Source organism: Chroicocephalus ridibundus, chromosome 6 (assembly GCF_963924245.1).
Source record: "Chroicocephalus ridibundus chromosome 6, bChrRid1.1, whole genome shotgun sequence".
In the NCBI taxonomy this organism is placed as follows: Eukaryota; Metazoa; Chordata; class Aves; order Charadriiformes; family Laridae; genus Chroicocephalus; species Chroicocephalus ridibundus.
In genome coordinates this window covers 5,144,449-5,165,619 of record NC_086289.1, presented here as the reverse complement: position 1 = coordinate 5,165,619, position 21,171 = coordinate 5,144,449, and the positions used below count along the sequence as shown (strand labels likewise).

The following is a 21,171-nucleotide window of genomic DNA, read 5'->3' as shown; positions in this document are numbered from 1 at the left end:
ATTCATCCAGTTTTAGAAACCTTTATTTTCTGCTTTTGGTGACAATGTGGTCGCATGATGCCTCGGGAAATTATTCTCATCCAGGAAGAGCGATGAGCTGCACAAAATTACGGACTTTTGGTGAGGAGAATTATCTTTACCATAGAAGGGACTGGGTAAAATCCATGTTGGGGGGATTTCCGTGTGTTCATACACATTTTTGATGTTTTTAAAGTAATGGTGAAAAAATGGAAAACTAAGAACAAGCTGAAATTTTGGAGGGTAAACTGGTTTATAGTGGAGTTTTTTACTGAGCTGACAATCGCCAGCATAAACATTCTAAACATTGTATGCGTTGGTAGCGATATTTTATGTTTCTTATCTCACATGATCTCACTGTGGTACCAAAGTCCTTTAGAATAAACCAGCTTGACCCTGGCACGGGTTGGTGCACTTTCTCCAATCAGCATTTGAGAATGTGCTGCTTTTTATTTGCGTTAAGCTGTCTAACCAGTTTTTTTGCAAGCCTAATGGATTAAATTTTACTTCCCGTTTCCTTAGCGGAGATGAAGTATCGGAGTGCTTTTTCTGTTGTTTTCCTTTGGGGCAGACGGTTCTCGTTCTTCTAGTTCTCCTGCATAGTGCAGCTAACAGCCAGGTACACAGTGTCTGCTCAGATACTGCAGCAGTTTCTCCAAGAAATCTAGTCATGTTAAAACACAGCCTATTTTTCTTCACTTTTGGACTAACTTTAACTGGAAAGCCTTTTTGGATAAAAGGTAAGCTTTCAGTTTTTATTCCGTATTCAGAAAGTTTCTCCAAGTCTTCTTGTACCCTCTGGTCCTGATCGTAACGATGCACACCTTTCAAACAGAGTCACCTCTCTCCCCAGATATTAGGCTATTAGCCGACGTGCTAATTGAGAAAATCTTGTTCAAGAAAAAAAGCGTCTGGAAAAGATTACAGGTTGAAGCTTTTTATAGTTTAGGTCTTTGTAGCTTTTTTTTCTCCAGGAGGCAGCAGGTATGTAAATACATCATCTTCTGTACAGGACACTGCTTGTGACAACTGCAGTTACTGTCACTCTCATCAATCTTCAGTAACGTGAGGGAAATTCCTGCAGTTTTGTTTTAGTTCTTCATTAACTCATTTCCATTTATGATTCGGCTTCAGATTTTAGATTTAGATGTAACACCTGAAATTTTTCTTTGAAAGTGACATTTTTATGACGTGCATTAAAGATGGTTTCCTGCTTTCAGGTGTCAAAATTTAAATTCTTAGAACTGCATTTCCACTGTTAGTTCAACACTTAGCTCATGAAACAGAATGGATTTTGTGATTTAGATAATAGAATTATTGGCAATTAAGAGTAAAGTCAGAAGTAGATACTGAGTGCTGATATTCTTTGATGACCTGCTTGCTAATAGCAACTTCCACATTTTGATTGCAATGGCAGTCTTTAATGCTACCTGCACCTAGCTTTTAAAAATCCTGATGTTATCTAATAGGTAGAGATCATCATTACACTGACGAATCCTCCTCCTCGCTTTGAATGGGTGATTCCGTGGCATCTTTCCCATTCCAAATTCCTTTCACAGGAATGTGGGAGGCTGAGGGTGACGTTGTACTACTATAAATGAGAATAAATCTCTTTGTTTCCTTATGAAATAACAATTTAAGAAGGAAGAAACCACTTTCATAGTTAAAACTCATGTTATTGTCGATTCTGTAACCTGTTTAAAAGCATTGTGTCTCTGTTGACCCAAGTGAATACTGCAACCAAACTGATGGGCAGACAAGACAAAGGAAGTTGAATTCAAGTTCAGCCAATTTAAAAAAAAAATCACTGGAGATTGTTTTTGGTTTCATAAAACTGTTTGCCTGCAACCAGATACTCAACAGACTTCTTATCTTTAGCGTCCTACATTAGCATTATATTCTGGAGATTATTCTGATATATTGTAAAAGGCTACAAAACTTTTGCGAAGGTCTGACTGTCGCTGGAGCAAACAAAATGCAGCGTTAGGCAATGGCAGGAGGCAGCCGGTGAACCAAGATTACGCATGCAGCAGGTGGCAGAATTATATCCAGAGGATACAATTGTAAGCATTCCGCATTCAGGGCAATTGGTAAAGGAGGAGGAGTAAAGGGATTTAAAAGGAAGGAGAGGGCTGAAGGGGGAGTTGATTTAATCAAGGAAAGGACAGAAGGAAGTGGAGACACGAGCAAGAGGGAAAAGATGAGCAAGTGCAGGACCTAACAGTACTAGCAGACAACACCACAGCAAATGGCTCTGTAACCAGTAAAAAACATTCCCCAGTGTATTAAGGGACAGAATTTATTCTTCTGGAGATACAATATTCTCCAATTCTCTATCTAGCAAGTTCTGGAACATCCTGCCAAAGTGGGATCCACCATTCCAAATAATTGAACTACGCATCCATCAGCCACTCCTAGAGAGCCCTGCTGTAGATTTACAGGTCTGTACAGCCTTCCTGGCACTGAGGAGGTGATTTCACAAAGCTTGAAGGAACTTAATCCTATTTGAGATGTTAGCATCTCTTGCACCGTTGATTTTAACTGTCCAGCTACTCCAAAAATTACTGTGAGAGGACAGATGGGTGGACAGAGAATGTAGCTGCATAGATGCTCTCTGGTATATCAGGTTAAAAGTGTAGGTCATGAAAGAAAAAATGTTTCAAAAATGATACACAAAGTTAATAATCCAGAATATGCGAGAATTAAGATTGTGTTTAGATCATTTGATAGTTTTTCTTTCTGTGCTCCAGAAAACCCGAGTGTTAATCTGAAGTTACTTTTTTTTTAAATCAGTTTGACCATTCCTAAACTATTTCTTCATCGCTATCGAAGTATGCAGTGAATACAGAAAGGGATTTTTAAAAATCTTTTTCTTGCTCTTGGGATTCTCTATTATGTTATTGTCATATTGGTTGAGAGATTTTTTTTTTCATCAATAATTAATTTGGTTTGATATTGTCTATTTGAAGGAATGAGAAAAAATTGAGCTATTATCCCAGTTTATAAGTCAGTAGGTAAGACCAAGAGTTAAAGCCAAGATTGCCAGCCAGTTTTGGACACCCTGTTTAAGAAAACTTTTCCCTGAATTTGCAGTTTTTAGCAGTTTATATCAGTTGTGTTTGGGGTTGTGTAGTCATTAACCTTGAATACAGTCAAAACAGGATTTCTGCATGTTAAAAATATATCTGTATGTTGAAAATAAATGTATGAGGCCACATATGTGTGGTTTAAACACTCAGAAATTAAGACGTAAGTTGGCCATTAATGAAAATGTTGATTTCTGTCACTTTTCCTAGCATAATCCAAGAGCTCTGGTAGAAACAGAATAGACCAAACTGAGCGTGGGCAGTTGGGCCATGTACTGTCTGAAATTATTCTCTTTCCATTTATGGCTGGATCACCGACCTTTCGGCAATCACCACTGTGCAGATGCCAACGTAATGTCTTACTTATCCTGATTATTTAGAAATTTCAAACTTTATTTTTAGGTGTATCTTCTGAACAGACATCCAGACTTTCTACGTTAGAAATAATTATTCCTCGAAGTCTGACAGGCAGAGAGAAACATCACCCATTCTTTCATGAGGTTTGTTATTCTATCTGATTTTTTCTTCTGGTGTTGCTGTTTTTCACAATACTGTCCTACATTACACACACACAATGTATGGTATATATGGATTATTTCTGTCATGAAAAGTGCGCCACACTATCTCTTCAGATTCTAAGTGTTTTCAACTAGTTTTGAGTAAATTTGTTGCCACAAAAGTCTGTGATTTCACTCTAAGTTAACTCCTTTCAAACTTCTAGTCCTGTTAACAGCCTTGTAAGACAGAAGTGGGAAGGAACGTGAAGAAGATTTCCATTTCCTCCAAGTCAGATCTGATGTTGAACTCCAACTTGAACTAATGTCCATGCTGTATATGTTCTTTTTCTCATTGTACCTGGTCTTTGGACAACCAGAGGATTTCAACCATGTAGCACCTAGAGGGCTGATGCTCACTTTGTAGAAATGGTGCCACAGAGTCACACAGGTTAAATGAATGAGTTAAAAGAGAAAGATCCAAGCCTTAATTCTTCAGTCCTGAGGTAACTTAGCTTTGTTCCAGATAACCGAGTTAATTACTGAAGTAACTGTTACTGAAATAGCATTAGTCATCTTTGTGCAAACTGATTGAGGAAGGAAGAATCTGTGAGTTGTTCATCCGTCTGCCGATGATTTACATAAGGAGTGTCACAAACATGATGTGATAGTTGGGCATACATGGGCTGTGCCCTTCTTGGGCAACTGAGTTTGGCCACCTTCATCCAAGCAATATCTGCCTCCTCTCCACTAGCCTCCATCTCTTCCTCAGCCTATAGAACTACAGCATGCTCGTCGAGGTTTAGCTTTACTAACGCTTCTTTTTTTGTTCTTTTAATACCACAAATTTTACGTTTTCATTTCTCTGGAGGCTTTATATCTTCTACATTCCCTCCACAAATCTGTAATGGCAGACATATTGAATTTCTTGTGTACTTTGTGTACTTTTTCATTCTGTCTTCTACGTGAAAATTTTTACTTAGTAGAATTTAAACTTTCCATAGGAAGGGATATAGTGTGCGCCGCTGAGAGTTTGAAAGGCACAAGGGCTAGGAATGTGGTTTTGTAAATCTGGTATTTAAGACGTATATAGTAGTTGGACTTCTCTTGTCAAAGAAAACATGAAACTGGCACAACCAAGTACAAAATCATCTAATTAAGTGATATCTTTTACTCTGTTTTCAGGAGCATTCACATGACAACCTTTCTTACTCAATTAAAACCAGAAACGGAACATACCTCCTAAAACTGAAGAAAAATAAGTATGTGATAGAGTGTTCTAAGAAATCATTCCATCTTGGGATTTAGTTGCATATAGCATGCAGACTATAAAATACAGACAGGTATTTTTATACTGACAAAAATTCAGAAGAAATCATTTAAATGGCAGATGGCAGTAATTACAAAATGACTCTGTTAAATAGTGTCTGTTACAGTAGTAGCTTGCAAATAGAAGGGAATAATATTTTTTCTAGTTGTGCAGAAACTTTTTTTTATTTTATTAGCACTACTCGATAGTAGATTTCAGAAAATCCTTATGGAAAATTAGAATTCAGCTCAATGTTAGCTTTTTAGTAGCAAGTAGGGGAGGGTTGTTAGCTGTGTTATACTTGAAGAAATTTGTCTATTACTGTTGTTCCTCATTCCTGAGCCTGTAATAGTCCAGGCCCTGATATAAGATAGACTGCTTACGTCCTACTCTATGGATATTTTAGTTAAAATATTTCAAAATAAGTTATTTTCCAAATATCGCATCTCATTTTTGAGGTATTTTGTTTCCTATCCGTAGTTTTTAATAATAATTTAGGATGAGCGTGCTGCTAACAGAATGTAGCACTTACTAGGATTCTTCACTTCTTTCTTGCTTTATAGACTTAAAAGAGCAGTAGTTTATTTTTGTTTCCAGAAAGCTTGTTAGCGAAGACTTTGTGCTATATACATATGGGGAAAATGGGAAACTGGAGGCAACACAATCAAAAAACAAGGTATTGTACATAATAAAATTCCCCTTTTGTATAAGAGTTTCCTCAAACCAGGGAAGCCAAGCTTTATAAATTGAAGCCATACTAACAATTTGATAGAACTGAGGATGACAAGGATGTGTATTCATCTAAATATGTTTTCAAAGCAAAAGTGAATGCACAACCATTAATTCTGAGTGTCTTATCTCTACAATAGGACAGTGAAAATTGGTTACATTTTTGGCAGTGGAGGAGAAAATGCAAGTGATGCACATAAAGTATCTACAGAAAAAAGCGTTTGCTGGGAAAGAGGCTTTTGTGAATTTTCACATTTGTAGCGTTTCTGTTTAACTGCCACCACAAAACATAAGGTTCTATGTCTGCTGTGGGAGCGGGCTGTTTATGGTGATACAGCACCACTGTCTTCCAAGGTGCAAAAGGAGATGCCAGGAGATTATGCCAAGGCTGAATTTGAGCCACCTGATTAGGTCACCTTTGCATATTATGCAATTAAATGTACAGTGGCAGCATCAAAGCTCTATAGTTTTTAAGTCCTGTATCAAATAAGACTTGTAAATACTTTTGAATTTAGTTTCAACTTTCAATCGCGTGTGAGCTCAGTGAGACTTAATTGGGTGCTTTGTGCATAGGAGATCTTCTCACGTCAGCCTTTGAGAGGAGTCTGTTTAGGAACAGGAGGAGCAATGTAGATTACAAGATTTTGCTACAAGATGATGATGGGTTAAGCTAAAAAGCTCATTGTTTTCTAGAACCAAGAGACCAAATGCTTTTGTAAGTACTCATGTCAAGTAATAATCTACTCCAAGAAGATTGGGATTCCTTTCAGCATAGGGAACTCTATACATTTGTAACAGGCAGCCTTAATGCCATGCAAATAAAAAGATTAGTTAGAAAATAAGTTTGCATTTGAAGGCAACAATCTTATTTTGTCATTAATTATGTGGTTTTGTTGCATTTCAGACGCACTGTTATTATTATGGCACTGTTGAAGGAATTGCTGACTCGATGCTTGCTCTTAGCACGTGCGATGGCCTTAGGTATTACCTCTTGCTCTTTACTTCATTGTGCGGTACCAAAGTAAAACAGTAAAAAATCCAGTGGCTATTCATCATACAGCTGGGGAGAAAACACCATCCTATCTTGTGGGTTATTTTTTTATATTTCGCCTTTTGATGAAGCTGAAACTCATTAGAGGTTTTATATCTTCCCTCAACTACCACTTTTTTCCCTTTTCCCAAAATTCCTTTACAGAAAAAGACAACATGAGAGACAGCATAATCAAATATAGGCAGAACATGGGCATGAACTGAGGCCTCTGTAACTAGACGCGAATTTCTTGACCAGAGGTGCCTCTGTAGAAGAAACACACGATCTGATTAAGCTTTTGCTGAACTTCACACATTCCTGTGAACAATTCTGTCTTACGGATGGGCACGTTTCAAAAGAAAAAACATTTCTGTGGAAAAAAGTTTTGACCAAATTTGAAAAGGTTTTTTTTTTTTGTATTTCAAATACAAGAAAATTACATTTATTTGAGAAACATAAGAGGGCCAGATTAATGCATAAAAGAAGGTGGTGTTCTCCCCGCAGAATCAGTGCATGTGAGTTGTCAAAATGAGATGGCATGCACAGCAAATTGTGCAGATATTCAGAATGTGCTCAGAGCGTGTCCGTGCTCCCCTGTGTTCACTGAGCTTGGCTCTTCAGCTGGACTTTGGATATACTTGTCGGTTGTAGTAGCCTTGTTCAGTTTGATGTTTTTTTTCACAAGCAGGGAGAGGCAAATAGGATGAAGTTCACCCGCATAGCTTTCATGTATAGTATCATGGCAGGGGGTTGGAACTAGATGATCTTTAAGGCCCCTTCTAACCCAAACCATTCTATGATTCTATGGTGAGATGCAACTCACAATAAATAATGACATTTCCTGGCATTCCTTTAAGTGAAGAATAAAATGGTCAACATACTGGTATTTCAGGTAACGCTGGATCGCACTAAGCACAACAGATATTTCATTTTGGTTGTTCCGCAAACTTACCCGGACTCAAACCCTTTGGCTACCTTGTACTCACATTTTTGAGGATCTTCTTTCACAAGATATTAACTAGACAATTCTTGTTCTAAATATAGTTTTGAGATTCTGGAGAACAAGATAACAGCTTCTGAAAGATTCTGGGACAGCAAATGGGCATGTAGCAGCTGTTTCTGAGCCATGGACAAATGCAAAATCTTTACAGTTAGCTGCACTCAGCAGTGCAATACTGCCGTTGCCCTCGTAAACACCCAGGTGATTGCTTTTAGCCTCTCTTTCTGTCTTAGAAGATATCTTTTTCTAAAATGCTAGATTACTTTAGCTGCATGGGGCAAGGACTGAGACTAGAGATAAGGACTAAAAGTGACCCTTTGCATCAGCTCTACCCACAGTCCAGACCCATTTTGTAACAATTTGGCTTTCCCGATAACTGATTCAAGGAGCCCACACTTGTGTGTGATTGACTACTTTAAATTAAAGTTCTATTTTGTCTTTTGAGATCCTGTTGGGCATTTGAACTTACCCCCTATATTAAGATAATGGCAGTGGTATGAAGTGTTCTAGTTTTTACGTATCCAGCTGTCATTCACTCATCTAGTCACAATCACGAGGAAAAAACTGTGGAATAATTTTTCATTCTTTTATGATTATTAGAGGAATTCTCTACATTGGTGGCAAATGGTATGGAATGGAGCCGCTCAACTCATCCAGGACATTTGAACACGTGTTTTACCAGTTAGAAGATATGCAGGGTATCCCCTTCCGTTGTGGTGTGCTGAATGGCAGCCTTCATCACGAGAAGATGTTTGTGAAGCAGTCTGTGAAATATGAGTTTTTATCAAACAGTACCTCTAGCAGGGAAAAGCTTTTGAGGGTAAATACCTTTCTGTTTCTCTCTTGAGTCCAAGCCTTCTCGTCAGCCTGTTCCAGCAGCTAAGGGTCTCCAGAGCTGCTGCTTTGGCACGGTATCATTCCAGGTGGGTTTGGCCTGGCAAGTCACTTCCTTGTTGCCTTCATTTTTCATGGCCCCCGAACTGGTGAGATTACAGCTAAGGAAACCCTGAAACAGAGGAACAGCACAATGGGAATTTAACATAGCTTGAAGCAATCCTTTAGTGGAAGAGCAGAGCTCTGCCCAAGACAGTTGTGGGTATGATGTGAAAGGCATGAAGCTGCCATTCAGCTCATGCATCCCAGAGCCTGAGCAGAAGTGAATTACTGACATACAGGTATTTATCTGGAAATCTAAGGCAAATTGATAGGCCACATTAAAAAATACTTAATTGCTTTATAAATCCATGAAATGAAAATCATAAGAAAGATAATTTAAGAAACCTTGAACTCATTAGTCATTATATTAACTTACTGTGTTCTCTGATTTGCAGAAGAAGCGAGCTGTCCTGCCACAGAAAAGCTATGTGGAATTATTTGTGGTTGTGGATAACAACAGGGTAATGATTGCATCCAATGCTACATACATTTTATTAAACCATTACAATCTTTTCTCTGATATTTTCATATGATATTTTACAGTTTTTGATGAAGGAATCTGATCCTGCTGCGGTGCAAAAGGAAACAGTTGAGCTGATAAATTACGTTGATGGGGTAGGTCAGACAAGTTGCTGAGATTCAGTAGTTTTCTATTTTATCGTAGTTTTCTGTTTTATCGTAGTTTTCAAAAGAACAGCGAATGCAGTAAATCTGAATAATTATGTTTTCAAAGTATATTTGGAAGTTATACAGCAATCTGTAACACATTTAAGGCACCTCATGAATCTATGCACAAGTCTTATAGAGGTGTAGACAGAGGGAGAGATGCAAGATGTTTTTAAAGCACTACTCTGTGCTCCCAGATTTTGGCTGCTCCAGGAACGTGAGGTATCCAGTAGGTTTTACATTTCCAGGAGGAGTATTTCCTGGATGTATGTAGTTCTTTTTTATTAAGCAAACTGTCAGCGCTGTGAACAATTCCATAAGCTCTCTGATCATCTGTTCTCAATTTCTCCTCAAGACAATTAGCTAAGGAAATGAATGAACGTGGTCTTTCCAACTTCTCCAACTGAAAGATAGGTTTAGGTACCTTCATGAAGTAGAGTGCCTTCAGTCATGTATTCTTTCCTCACATCAAACTGTTAATTATTCAAAGAAACTAAAGTTATATTCAGCTTAATGTTTACAGTAGTAGTGATGTAATCTTTCATAATTCAGTTGAAACAGACCGATGGACAGTAATTATCATTATATTTTTTTTCAGATGTATAGAGCATTAAACATCCAGATTGTTTTAGTTGGATTAGAAATCTGGACGGATACAAACCGCATATCTGTAATGGATGGTTCAGCTGGAGATGTACTGGGTAGATTTGTTTCTTGGAGACAGAAAAATCTTCTTAAACGATCCCGCAATGATGTTAGCCATCTCATAATGTAAGCGTTCGTTCAGTGGAAAAACTCGCCATACCACAGCGTTGTTAATGCATATGATTTGGGGTTTGTGTATGAATGAATATATAACTAGAGTAAAATTCACTCAATTTCCAAAATGTTTTAACTTGGAAAAATGTCAAGAAAGCGTACTGAGTTCTTTATAGATCATCAACTCCAGGTGGCTCTGCTTGAGTAGGGGGGTTGGTCCAGATGACCTCCAGAGGTCCCTTCCAGCCTCAACCAGTCTGTGATTCCGTGAACTCAGAAGCACTGACATAGCAGATTTAGGTGATTGGACATTATTTTCAAGCTCTTTTATTCAGATTTCATTATTTATTACAGTGAAACCCTGACAGGACGATAAATTTCTTCTTCACTTCAAGAGACCAACTCTTGTCTTGGAGTATTTGTTTCAGACTCATCAGTGTCTTTTAGTAGAAATCATGAACTTTCAGCCCCTCTTTCACCACCACCTTCAAACTGCTTTTGTTGCAGAGGGAGAAGCTCTTATGGTGGATCCATCGGAATGGCTTTTGTAGGTACCGTCTGCTCACAAGTCCAGGGAGGATCAATCAGCACTGTAAGTACATAATGGTGGAAGAAACTAGCACTTTAGGAGCTGCTAAACTATCGTAGATATGCTGCTAGTGAGGCCAAGAGGTACCTGAACCATTGGAAGCTTTCCCCTGTGCATTTACACAACCCATTACAGAGTTGTAGCTACTCCTATTGCCAGACATTGCTTCCACAGAGGTACCTTCCAGAACATCCGAAATAAATAATGTGCAATTTGTTGACCTGTTTGCTCGAGTCACTCAGGTCTTGGAGTCGTACTGTTTTCCATGGGATTTCTGATGTAAAGACTTGCGCACTTTTTTATACCTATATTAAAAATAAATTTTAAAAAGGCTTTTTTTCCAATTTCTCTCTTCATCTTGTTCCAGTCCGTTTGGCTGATTTAGTCCTGAAATAATTTTTTATCCCCTTTTAGTAATTCAGCTAGTTCAAGGTTGTATAAGAAAAGCCCATTCTTGTACCGTTAAGGTTCATACTCACAGTGGTTTTGGGATGGGAATGCAGCTACAAAATAGTGTGTATTTTTTGATTGTTTACATGGATGGACAGTGAACATAATGCACTCTATTCGAAAGTGTCTGGAATTCTCCACAATGAGGCTGTAAATGGGCAAGAATTTTAAATTTGGCAAAATTAGCCAGAAACTCGTTTTTTCTCCTTCACCCTTGGGGCAGCACCAGTATCTCCAGACGTTCCTGTCCTTACAGGCTGGGTGCCACAACATCATGGACAATCTTAAGAGGCAGATTCTTTTCTTTAAGTCTTTTTGTCTTTGAAGACTCCATTGAAATCAGTGTCATGACTGATGAACTGTGTTATTATGCAGAATGTGATGCTAGTGGACGGAACAGAAAGAGTGGCCGAATCTGGCCTTACTGGAAAAACCGTGACAAATTGTCTGTTCTTGCGGCTTTCACTTGTCAATACAATTTAGTATTCTGTCTTCGTAGCCTCTGAGAGACTTGTGGCTTGAATAAATTAGTACGTAGAAACTTAGTAATGTCTTTAGTTTTATATTTTTTTAACACTGATTCTTTTTATTAGTTGAATCATAACAATGTGTTACGTCACGCTACAGTAGTTGCACACGAACTGGGGCATAATCTCGGAATGAAACATGACGATAAAAGGTGTCCTGCATCCTATATTATGCACAGCACAGATAAGTAAGATTTCCAGTTCTTTTATTTTAATAATTGTTGTTTACCTGCAATGACTATGCCTTATAGGCTGTGAAACTCCCATGAATCTTGAAGAACTTTTGTGAATGGGGAGTTGTTTGAAAAACTTAATCACAGAGGTGAATTCACTGACTTAGGTCCTGACGTCATTTTAATTTATTTGAAATACTACCTGTTTTCTGATCCCGTCATTCTTTATTTGTGGCATCCCTAAAAACTTTTTTGGATTTTCTTAATTGTTATTTTTTAATGAGAGAATGTTGCTTTTTTTTGTTTTACCACCCTGAGAATGCTTTACATATATTCACTGGGTTTGTGCAAACATGCCGTCCTTCACACAGATTCTCTTAACAGTTAATTTAAACAAAAACTATCAGTCTAGATTTCTTTCAGATAATTTGTTCTTTGGCTTCCCCTTACAAGAAAAAGATCATATTATTTTATTTATCCACATTTGTATTAATAAATCAGGGCAGTTAAAGACTGGATGAAACTACTATAAGAAGCTGCGTTCCTGAGTTCTTCGGGAGTCCAAGATAAGGCAAATGTCTTTTTGGAAATTATTTTTTAAACAAGCATTTTTAGACCCAGTACAGACAAGGAGTTTCTAAGGCCTGTTTTATATAGGACGCCAGAATGGATAATCTGATGATCTCTTTTCCTTCTGAAAGTGCTTGCATTTTTGTTATATATGGTATTTTTCACTTCTAATACTGTACTCCAATGCAAAATAAAGTAAAAATTAAGTATTTCATGATCTCCTAATGCTATGAAACACAGTCTTTATTATAGATTGACAATATTTTAAGGGCATGAGTTGTGTTTTTTCTGTAAGCAAAGTATTTGTAATAAAAAAATAATATTATGCTTTCCAGTGGATCCAGGAATTTCAGCACCTGCAGTGCTGATGATTTTGAGAACCTTATTCTAAATGGAGGTGGAAGCTGCCTTAGAAATCCCCCCCAGACAAGTAACGTTTACAAGGAACCTGTCTGCGGTAATAATGTGGTCGATAACAATGAAGAATGTGACTGTGGCAAACCGCAGGTAATGAATTAAATTCAACTGGATACTTGTTGTTGTATCGTATCATACCATATATCATATCATATCATATCGTCCTATACTTGTTGTATGGCACTGGCCTTTTTGTATACCTGATTTGCATTAATAATTGAGGAGTTTTCCTTGTAATTTTACATTTTTGCAAGCAATATGAAGATCAATTTTAGAAAAAGCCTAAAATCATAACTTTGATTTTGATGTGAACTCAGTTAAGGGCTACTGGGCTTCACAAAACTTTGAGCCAATGCCTAAGAAAGAAGAGCATTTCAGTGCAGAGTATGTGGAAACACCAGTGTTTTTTGTGCTGGTTTTAGCAAAATGGATATTTCTCTTACATAAAAGAGACTACTCATCTATAGAGCACTTGCAGGTTTCCTAACTATAACTTCACCCACAACAAAGTTACTTTTGTTGGTCGTATTTGCAGTGTCAAAATGTCCCTCAAATAATGGGCTATATTGACTCATTTCTTAGAAAATAAAGGTGTCTCAAAAAAACCACCAATAAATCGAAAGGCTGTCAGCAAACCCAGGTTCCATCATCACAGGCCGCCTCCTAAGTCATGAAAAGGTACCAACATCTCTCTACATCAGCTGCTAGTGTAGTGGAAAAATAAGATGAGGGGAGGGGTGATAAGAAGTGTTATTTAAAAAACAAAGTGTTCTGCTTCTTTTAGTGTCCATTTAAAGCGTAAACCTAGCCTATACCCCTGTGCCACAACACATCAAACCAGATGTCTTTCTGATGACTTCTGGTAAAAAAATACAGTCAAGCTGTACGCTGGTTTCTGTGAGAGCAGAAGGCTCTCAACCTCAGAACACGCCAGACAGACGGTGTATTTCAAGTTTGGTTTGTCCGTGCGCTTGGTTTGATGATGTACTTTCCTAGCTATATACCAAAGTAAAAGCGTTGTGTCCCCTTGTCCACGGCTGCTCTTCAGGAATGTACTAACCCTTGCTGTGATGCTGCAACCTGCAAACTCACGCCTGGATCGCAATGCGCTCAAGGACTGTGCTGCAAAAATTGCAAGGTAGGCTGTGCTTTATTAAGCTAAATTGATACGATTTACTAGTATTTCTTAATGTTTGAAAAGAGCTATCATAGTACTCTTGACATGCTTTCAGATTATCAAATTACATTCACCAGTAGAGAGCATGTAAGCAGAGAATTTGTGTCTAACAACTCTTGGCCAGCAGCTCAGAAATGCAATGTCATCCCTGCGTCACCCCTCGTAGGAGGCCGGAGCAATCAGGGGATGCAGTAGTCGTGATCTCCATTATGCAACACCAGGCTTCCCCAAAGGCTATCCCACTTGGCTGCTTTTTAATTTGTGCTTGTGTACGCATTTGTACGATCTACCCAAGTGCTGTGCAGGCTCAGCTCATAAACTTTCCGCCTACACCATATGAAACTGAGGGAAGTTGCGGATATTCCTTAGATACTGATCTGAGAAACTATTTTGTCTTCTTTAAAGTCACAAAAGGTTCCCAGTTGTCATTGTTTCATGTTGCAACTGCCACTGTTCTCTGAACTCTCTGGTTCTAGTTTAAAGTGGCGGGAGCAGAGTGCAGACCGAAAATGGATTTCTGTGACCTACCCGAATACTGCAATGGAAGCAACGCCTACTGTCCAGACGACGTTTACATCATGAATGGTTACCCTTGCGACAACATGAAGGCATATTGCTACTATGGAGTATGCCAGAGTTTTGATTCACAATGCGAATCTATATATGGAAAAGGTATGTTTATAATTTAATGTTAAAAGACTTGTAGTCTCCTAATAGACATTTCAGAATTTTCTTTCTCATATTCTTAAATCACTGTAGTGGCTTACTAAGATTCACTGTTTTTCATACAGGGGCACGAAAAGCACCTGATGTGTGCTTTGAAAAAGCAAATATTAAAGGAGATAGGTTTGGAAACTGTGGGATGAGAGGCGGAGTGTACAAGAAATGTCCTGTTCAGTAAGTCATCAGCAAATAAAAGCTAACCCTAAAACCTTCGTTGTAAAAAATAGAAACCTAAAATCTTCAATGTAAAAAATATATTCTGTTACAAACTCTCAGAGCACGAGATTTAAAAGAATATTTCCTTGAAATGCAAGCTAAAAAGTTTGGCTGGATGGTGTATTTGCACCGATCCTGGGTTTTTTTCTGTTCACCTTGTCTGTGAGTGTCATTTGTTCAATACAGGCACAGTCTGTGCGGCAAGCTCCAGTGCACATCTGTTAGTCTCCAAAATCTTCCTGCTTGGAGTGTTGTCCATAATGCATCTGGGGTTTTATGCTGGTCTTCTGACTTTGACTTAGGATCAGATGTCCCTGATCCCGCTCAAGTTCATGATGGAACAGCCTGTGGAGAAAAGAAGGTAAGATGAATCACAGCAACATTACAGAATATATTCCACCAACTGAAAAGTTCATACCTTTCAAAAGCATTACATAGTGCTCTCATTTTTATGCCATAATATACTAAAAAATCTGCTTTTTGAGACACACACAGAAACAATCAGCTCTTCAAAAACTGGGATGCTACAAATCAATGAACTACATTATCAGTAATCCAAATTACTCCATCAAAATGCATCCACAGACTTTAAGAAAATCTGAGACAAATACAGCTATAAAATTGTGACGTACTGAATGTTCTATCAGCCCTTTTTCTTGACACTTAAGTAAAAACTGTAGGCTTGTAAACATATACATTTATAGAGTATATTTATAAAAGGATGGGATTTTTTTAAGAGTTTTTGTGTTTGAAAGACACTAATGACTCTTTCCAGGCCTGTGTCAATTTTGAATGTATTGATGCAAGTCATCTGGGCTACAGCTGTGATGTAAAGCAGAAGTGTAACGATAACGGGGTGAGTAGATGGTGTCTTCATGCCCTGCTTCTCAAAGACAGAGGCAGGTGCAAAATCCCTGCCTAAAAGCAATAACCAGCCAGATGGCTTTGTTTTTTTCTGATCTCTATTAAAAGTTGTCAACTTTTTTATCTGTAATTCATGCTATCGGTATACTGTAAACCTCTTAGCACTAACATTGAAAGCCATTTCTTCTGAATTTCCCTAGGGAATTTTCTAATAGTACTGGGCTGTCGAGTTGCAAAAGGAAAATATTTCTCTAAGGAGGCCAGTCTAGTGATTCCTGATTTATATCTTTCTCTACGAAAAATCAAAATGGAGTCCAAAGGTTGTAAAACTGAGACGTTCTTTGGATTGCAATCTATTGCAGGGAAATAACAAAGCAAAGGCTAACTTCTATAGAGGATGAACTTCTGGTGTCAGTAGCACTCAGTGTTTTGGGGATGTTATGGAGGGGAAAAGCTTATTCCTGATTAATACTTCATGTATTTCTATGCGATAATATGCAGTACTTCTTGTTTCCATGTGCAATGCTTAATGGGTAATCCAAATACATACCGGAGGTTGAAGTGGCCGCGTCCAGAAAGGCGTTGTTCGTTTGACTAATCCCTGTTGTATCGACTGTAGGTGTGTAACAACAACGGGAACTGCCACTGCGATTCTGGCTGGGCGCCACCATTCTGTAACCAGTCGGGCTACGGCGGCAGCGTGGACAGTGGCCCAGCTCACATAGGTAGGACAGTGAAACTGGCCATCTTTTTGCCTCCCATGTCTGATAAAATAATCTACTAATAACAGGGGTTTTTTCAGTCTCTCTTCAACTGGTTTTTTTCCACTGCATGGGACACTTAATCATGGACTGACTTGAAGAACAAACATTATTATCTGATGTGTAAGTTTGCAGACAGCAAGGAAGTTGGTCCAAGGGAGAATTTGGCCTCTGTTTTGTCTGAGATAAAAAGCAATACATTGAATTACTGAAATTAAAAGCAATACATAAATTACTGTTACATTTTGAAATAGATATTTACTTAGGGATTTAAAACAGAGTTCTGATAAAATGGGCATCACAGAGGAAGACTACAGCTTGAGAATTAAACCAGCAGCCTTTATATAAGGAATATATAGAATATATTTCCTTTATATAAGGAAAGGGTCTCACAGAAATGAGAGGGGTTAAGGAGGCGCATGCAGCAAGCAGCAGTTGGCTCGTGTAAGGGCCAAGAAATTCTGCAAAGGGAGAATGGAGTAGATTTTGCTGCCCTTCACACTAAAAGACCATGAAAAATATCTTCCCTCTTTGTTTACAAGCAAAGTTCATCCTCCATAGCTTTTTGAGGCAAAAAACCCAATTCATATTTTATCGCATTTTACTCAATTCATATTTTGGGAAAGGGAAAAAAATGTTTTGTATTTATTAATAGTTTAGGAAGGCAAAGAAGATGTGCAGAGCAATTGTGGGTAAGCAAATACAAAATTAATTTGTCTGCTTTAGAATTCTTGAAAAAATACATGGACAAGGACCAAGTTTGTATATAATACAACAAGGGGTGGGTAAGGCAGAAAGAACTTTGGATAACGTAAGCCCAAATCCTACTTTTCTGATCACAGCATTTTATAAATTTCAATGGAGTTACTAGTTTTAATCTATAATAATTTGAAATTGTAGTTTTTACAACAGAAAGGTGTTTTAAACAGAAAAAGTGCTTTAATATGAGGTTAAACGAGATTACTGTCTGACATGACTTCAATTCTTTTTCTCTAGATACATCACTTCGGGATGGTCTGCTTATTTTTTTCTTCCTTGTGTTGCCAATAGTAATCGTTACTGTATTAGCAGTAATTAAGCGTGATGCAATAAAAAGAAAATTTTGCAGGAAAAGTAGAAGACAACACAGGTATTTCACTTACTACAAATGCATATTTCAACACTTGAGAGCATGCTCCAGATTAATTTAGCAAGCCAGTTAGATGCTTTATCTATACAAAGAATTCCATATTTCCTAGAAGAAAAATGACTTCCCTGCTAATAGCAGTGGTAGGTGTTTAGTAGCCCGTACCCTGCTATTAGGTAGTTTAATCCAGATGCTCCAGTTGTCAGTTCTCAAGCATTTTTTCCCCCAAATACACTGCACGTTCCTAATTGTTATTGATAATTGTATTGCATGGACGCAGGGGCATCGCACATTGAAATTATTTGCCCAGGCCAGAAAGGGGTGGAGGCAGAAACAGAATCCAGACCTCTGAACTGTGGCCTCGTCCCTTGGAAAAAACCACATCCCTGAAGGTAGATAAACCATGGGCGTTTGCCTGATGACACGCTTTTTATTTCAGGGATAACAATGTGCAGCAACCAAAGCAAAATAACACTGCGAGTCATAACACAAGAAATAATCAGGTAAGATAGATCCATACTTGCATTATTTCACGTTGAGTAATCCAAACTATACAGTGCCTTTTCTTTTAATACAGTTACTGATGACTTTGGAGCTTTTTCATACATTGAAACCATCTGAAATTTCCAAGTATTTATAACAATTTATAATGTGTTAGACGGGATTTCTCTTTGGGAAAGTAGGAGCCTCGTTGCCTGCCCTGTTGACACAGGCTGTGAGTCGTATGGGATGGAACAGGCTGCTACTTAGCAGAGCATCCGAAAATTGCTCTGAATTCTGCGGCCAAATACCAGAGAAGTTGCTTAGCCCGGCTCTGGATCTAGCGCTGATAAAACAAAATAAAAATTATCAAAACAAAATGTTGCAATAGAATACGAAGAATGTCACAGGAAATGAAAATTAGTTCTAAAATGCCACTAGCTTAATACTGGATAATCAGCCACACTTTGAAATCTGAGTTTTCTGTTAACTCAATTTTCTGCGACATCTTTTCCAGCCTGCCACGTCAAGTCCTGATTTTTTTACCATATCGCATTTCCCCAGTCCAAGGTTTGTAGTATTTAAAAACTTCTTTACTTCATGTTTGCTACATTTCCATTGCTGTGTCATTGTAAGTGAAGTTCCTAATGCCTCATGTTCTGCTTAGGAGCATTTTTCATGCAGCATCATACGAGATAAAATAAGATTAAATGCTTGAAGGAGAAATGCTGTTTTAGTGCTTGTATAGAAAACAGCATAACGGGACATGTACATGCTATGAGGGCGAGGGAGGGGCAGAGAGTTAAATATATGTATAAATGCTAGCAATTGTTTAAAAATGGTAAAGAACCCATTGTCTCGACTCATGAAATACTTCATGTGTTTTCCACACTTCAGGCCGCCAGTACAAACCCAGTCTCCTGCAGTTCCTTCAGGACCTCAACGGCCCGCAGTGCCCCCTAGACCAGCTGTCTGAAAAGCCTCCTGGGAACCCTCACCCAATTCCCACAAGTAATTGGTCTGAAAAAAATTACAGATTGCGATCCTCCAGTCCTCTCCTTGTGCAGCCAAAATGCCTTCTGAAAGGACATACCTCCAGAAAAGACTTTATGCTAAGAGGCACTGAACACAGATTTTGTAACGTCCCATTATTCTGCTAATTGCTGCTGGCTGTATTTGTGCCTCTTCTACCTCACCTCTTGGTTTTTTTTTTTTTTAAATCAGAAGCCTGAAGTTTAACTCTTGTTAGATTAAACCTATAACAACATCAGAGAACAGGACTCTTCCGAAGTGCAGCCTTGCTCGCAGGCCAAAGAGAAGTGAATTCAGTTATTTACAGACATAATTTATTCACCTCTAGCCACACATGGCTCCGAAAATGAGACCGCAGACCAACCTCTTGGGCAGTCTGCAGCCTACCTCCCGGACCATCTCCTTGGTGGTGCACTGCCAGGGACCCTCCGGTGCCCGCTGAGAGCAGCCGTAGCCCACACGCCAGGCTCGCGGGCAGTCCCTGTGCCTCGCTCTGCGCCTTCTCTTCAGTGCAACACTGTCAATGCTGGGACCTTGATCCCACCTCTCATTACCTACTGGCTGCATTACCTTCCTGCTCAGGTAGTTTATAAAAGTAACCTCATACAGGGAAACTAGCAATGGAAATAATCACAGAATCACTGAATGGTTTGGGTTGGAAGGGACCTTAAAGATCACCCAGTTCCACCCCCCTGCCCCGGGCGGAGACACCTCCCACCAGACCAGGCTGCTCCAAGCCCCGTCCAGCCTGGCCTTGAACCCCTCCAGGGATGGGGCAGCCACAGCTTCTCTGGGCAACCTGGGCCAGGGGCTCACCACCCTCACAGGAAAGAATTTCTTCCTGAATATCCAATCTAAATCTCCCCTCTTCCACTTTGAAGCCACTACCCCTTGTCCTATCACTACATGCCCTTGTAAAAATCCCCTCTCCAGCTTTCTTGTAGGCCCCCTTCAGATACTGGAAGGCTGCTCTAAGGTCTGCCCAGAGCCTTCTCTTCTCCAGGCTGAACAACCCCAACTCTCTCAGCCTGTCCTCACAGCAGAGGGGCTCCAGCCCTCTCATCATCTTTGTGGCCCTCCTCTGGCTCCAACAGGTCTGTGTCCTGATGTTGGTGCCCCCAGAGCTGGAGGCAGCACCGCAGGGGGGTGTCCCCAGAGCGGAGCAGAGGGGCAGAATCCTCCCCTTGCCCTGCTGGCCACGCTGCCTTTGGTGCAGCCCAGGATGTGGTTGGCCTTCTGGGCTGTGAGCACCGTTGTCGGCTCACGTTGAGCTTCTCATCAACCAACACCCCCAAGTGCTTCTCCTCAGGACTGCCCTCAATACACTCTCTGCCCAGCCTGGATTTGTGCTTGGGATTGCCCAGACCCAGGTGCATGACTCTGCACTTGGCCGCTGCAGAGAATGTATCCGAGTATGAAAGAAACAGGCCATGTCTGTTGTTATAGAAAATGTGGTATATCACAACATACATTATGTAACTTAAGTGGTTTAATGTTTTGCTGGTTATTCCACCTTGAGATTTTTGCTGGAAACTGATTCCACTACAAGAGCAACAGCTAACTTTTGTCATTCTAAAGGTGACAGTTACAAAGCAGTACCGGTTTAAAAGAAAATATATGAAGTTACGTAGTTTGTCAAAATGGGAACAAATGGAAAAGCAGCTGCTACGCAGAAAGAAACCCACTGGCAGGAGCAAAGCTGTGGATCCTAATCTGTCTGTATGTGGGAGGATGAATCACACGCTGACTGTGTCCACACCTAAACTCTGGGAATACAAACGAGCAAAAGGAGTGAATAAATTATGGAATCGCCTTGCCAAGAAAATATTTCTAATCCCTTAAATGGTCATTTCACCAAAGAGCGGGACCAAAGAACCCAAAATACATTGCAGGCAAAGATCTGCACTGGCAAGGAGTGTCTTCTGAAGAAGTGTCGTCTTTCTCAATTCCTTAGAATCCTAAATTGTTATTATGAATTAATTATTCCTATAATTTAGACCTTATTAACAAGCACATTACAATAATACAATTTAATGTAA

General features: G+C 39.2%; 1 protein-coding gene across 4 annotated transcripts; it reads left to right on the top strand.

Moving 5' to 3' along the window:
- Positions 1-564: 564 nt before the first annotated feature.
- LOC134517885 (disintegrin and metalloproteinase domain-containing protein 9-like) lies at positions 565-21,013 on the top strand. Of its 4 annotated transcripts, XM_063339874.1 has the most exons (22): positions 565-758; positions 3,507-3,604; positions 4,784-4,860; positions 5,505-5,583; positions 6,541-6,617; positions 8,267-8,486; positions 8,998-9,063; positions 9,146-9,217; positions 9,867-10,039; positions 10,535-10,619; positions 11,660-11,781; positions 12,672-12,843; positions 13,802-13,891; positions 14,407-14,602; positions 14,722-14,827; positions 15,056-15,230; positions 15,645-15,725; positions 16,353-16,458; positions 17,491-17,623; positions 18,060-18,123; positions 18,618-18,670; positions 18,998-21,013. In XM_063339874.1, the coding sequence occupies exons 1-22, from the start codon at positions 689-691 to the stop codon at positions 19,074-19,076; spliced, it is 2,394 nt and encodes a 797-aa protein (XP_063195944.1). In that variant the 5' UTR covers positions 565-688; the 3' UTR covers positions 19,077-21,013. The 4 variants fall into 4 exon arrangements, with proteins under 4 accessions (XP_063195944.1, XP_063195946.1, XP_063195945.1 ...); XM_063339876.1 differs by lacking the exons at positions 565-758; positions 3,507-3,604 and adding an exon at positions 7,711-7,867 and having other exon boundaries at positions 4,209-4,860; positions 5,471-5,583; XM_063339875.1 differs by lacking the exons at positions 565-758; positions 3,507-3,604 and having other exon boundaries at positions 4,209-4,860; positions 5,471-5,583.
- Positions 21,014-21,171: the final 158 nt, after the last annotated feature.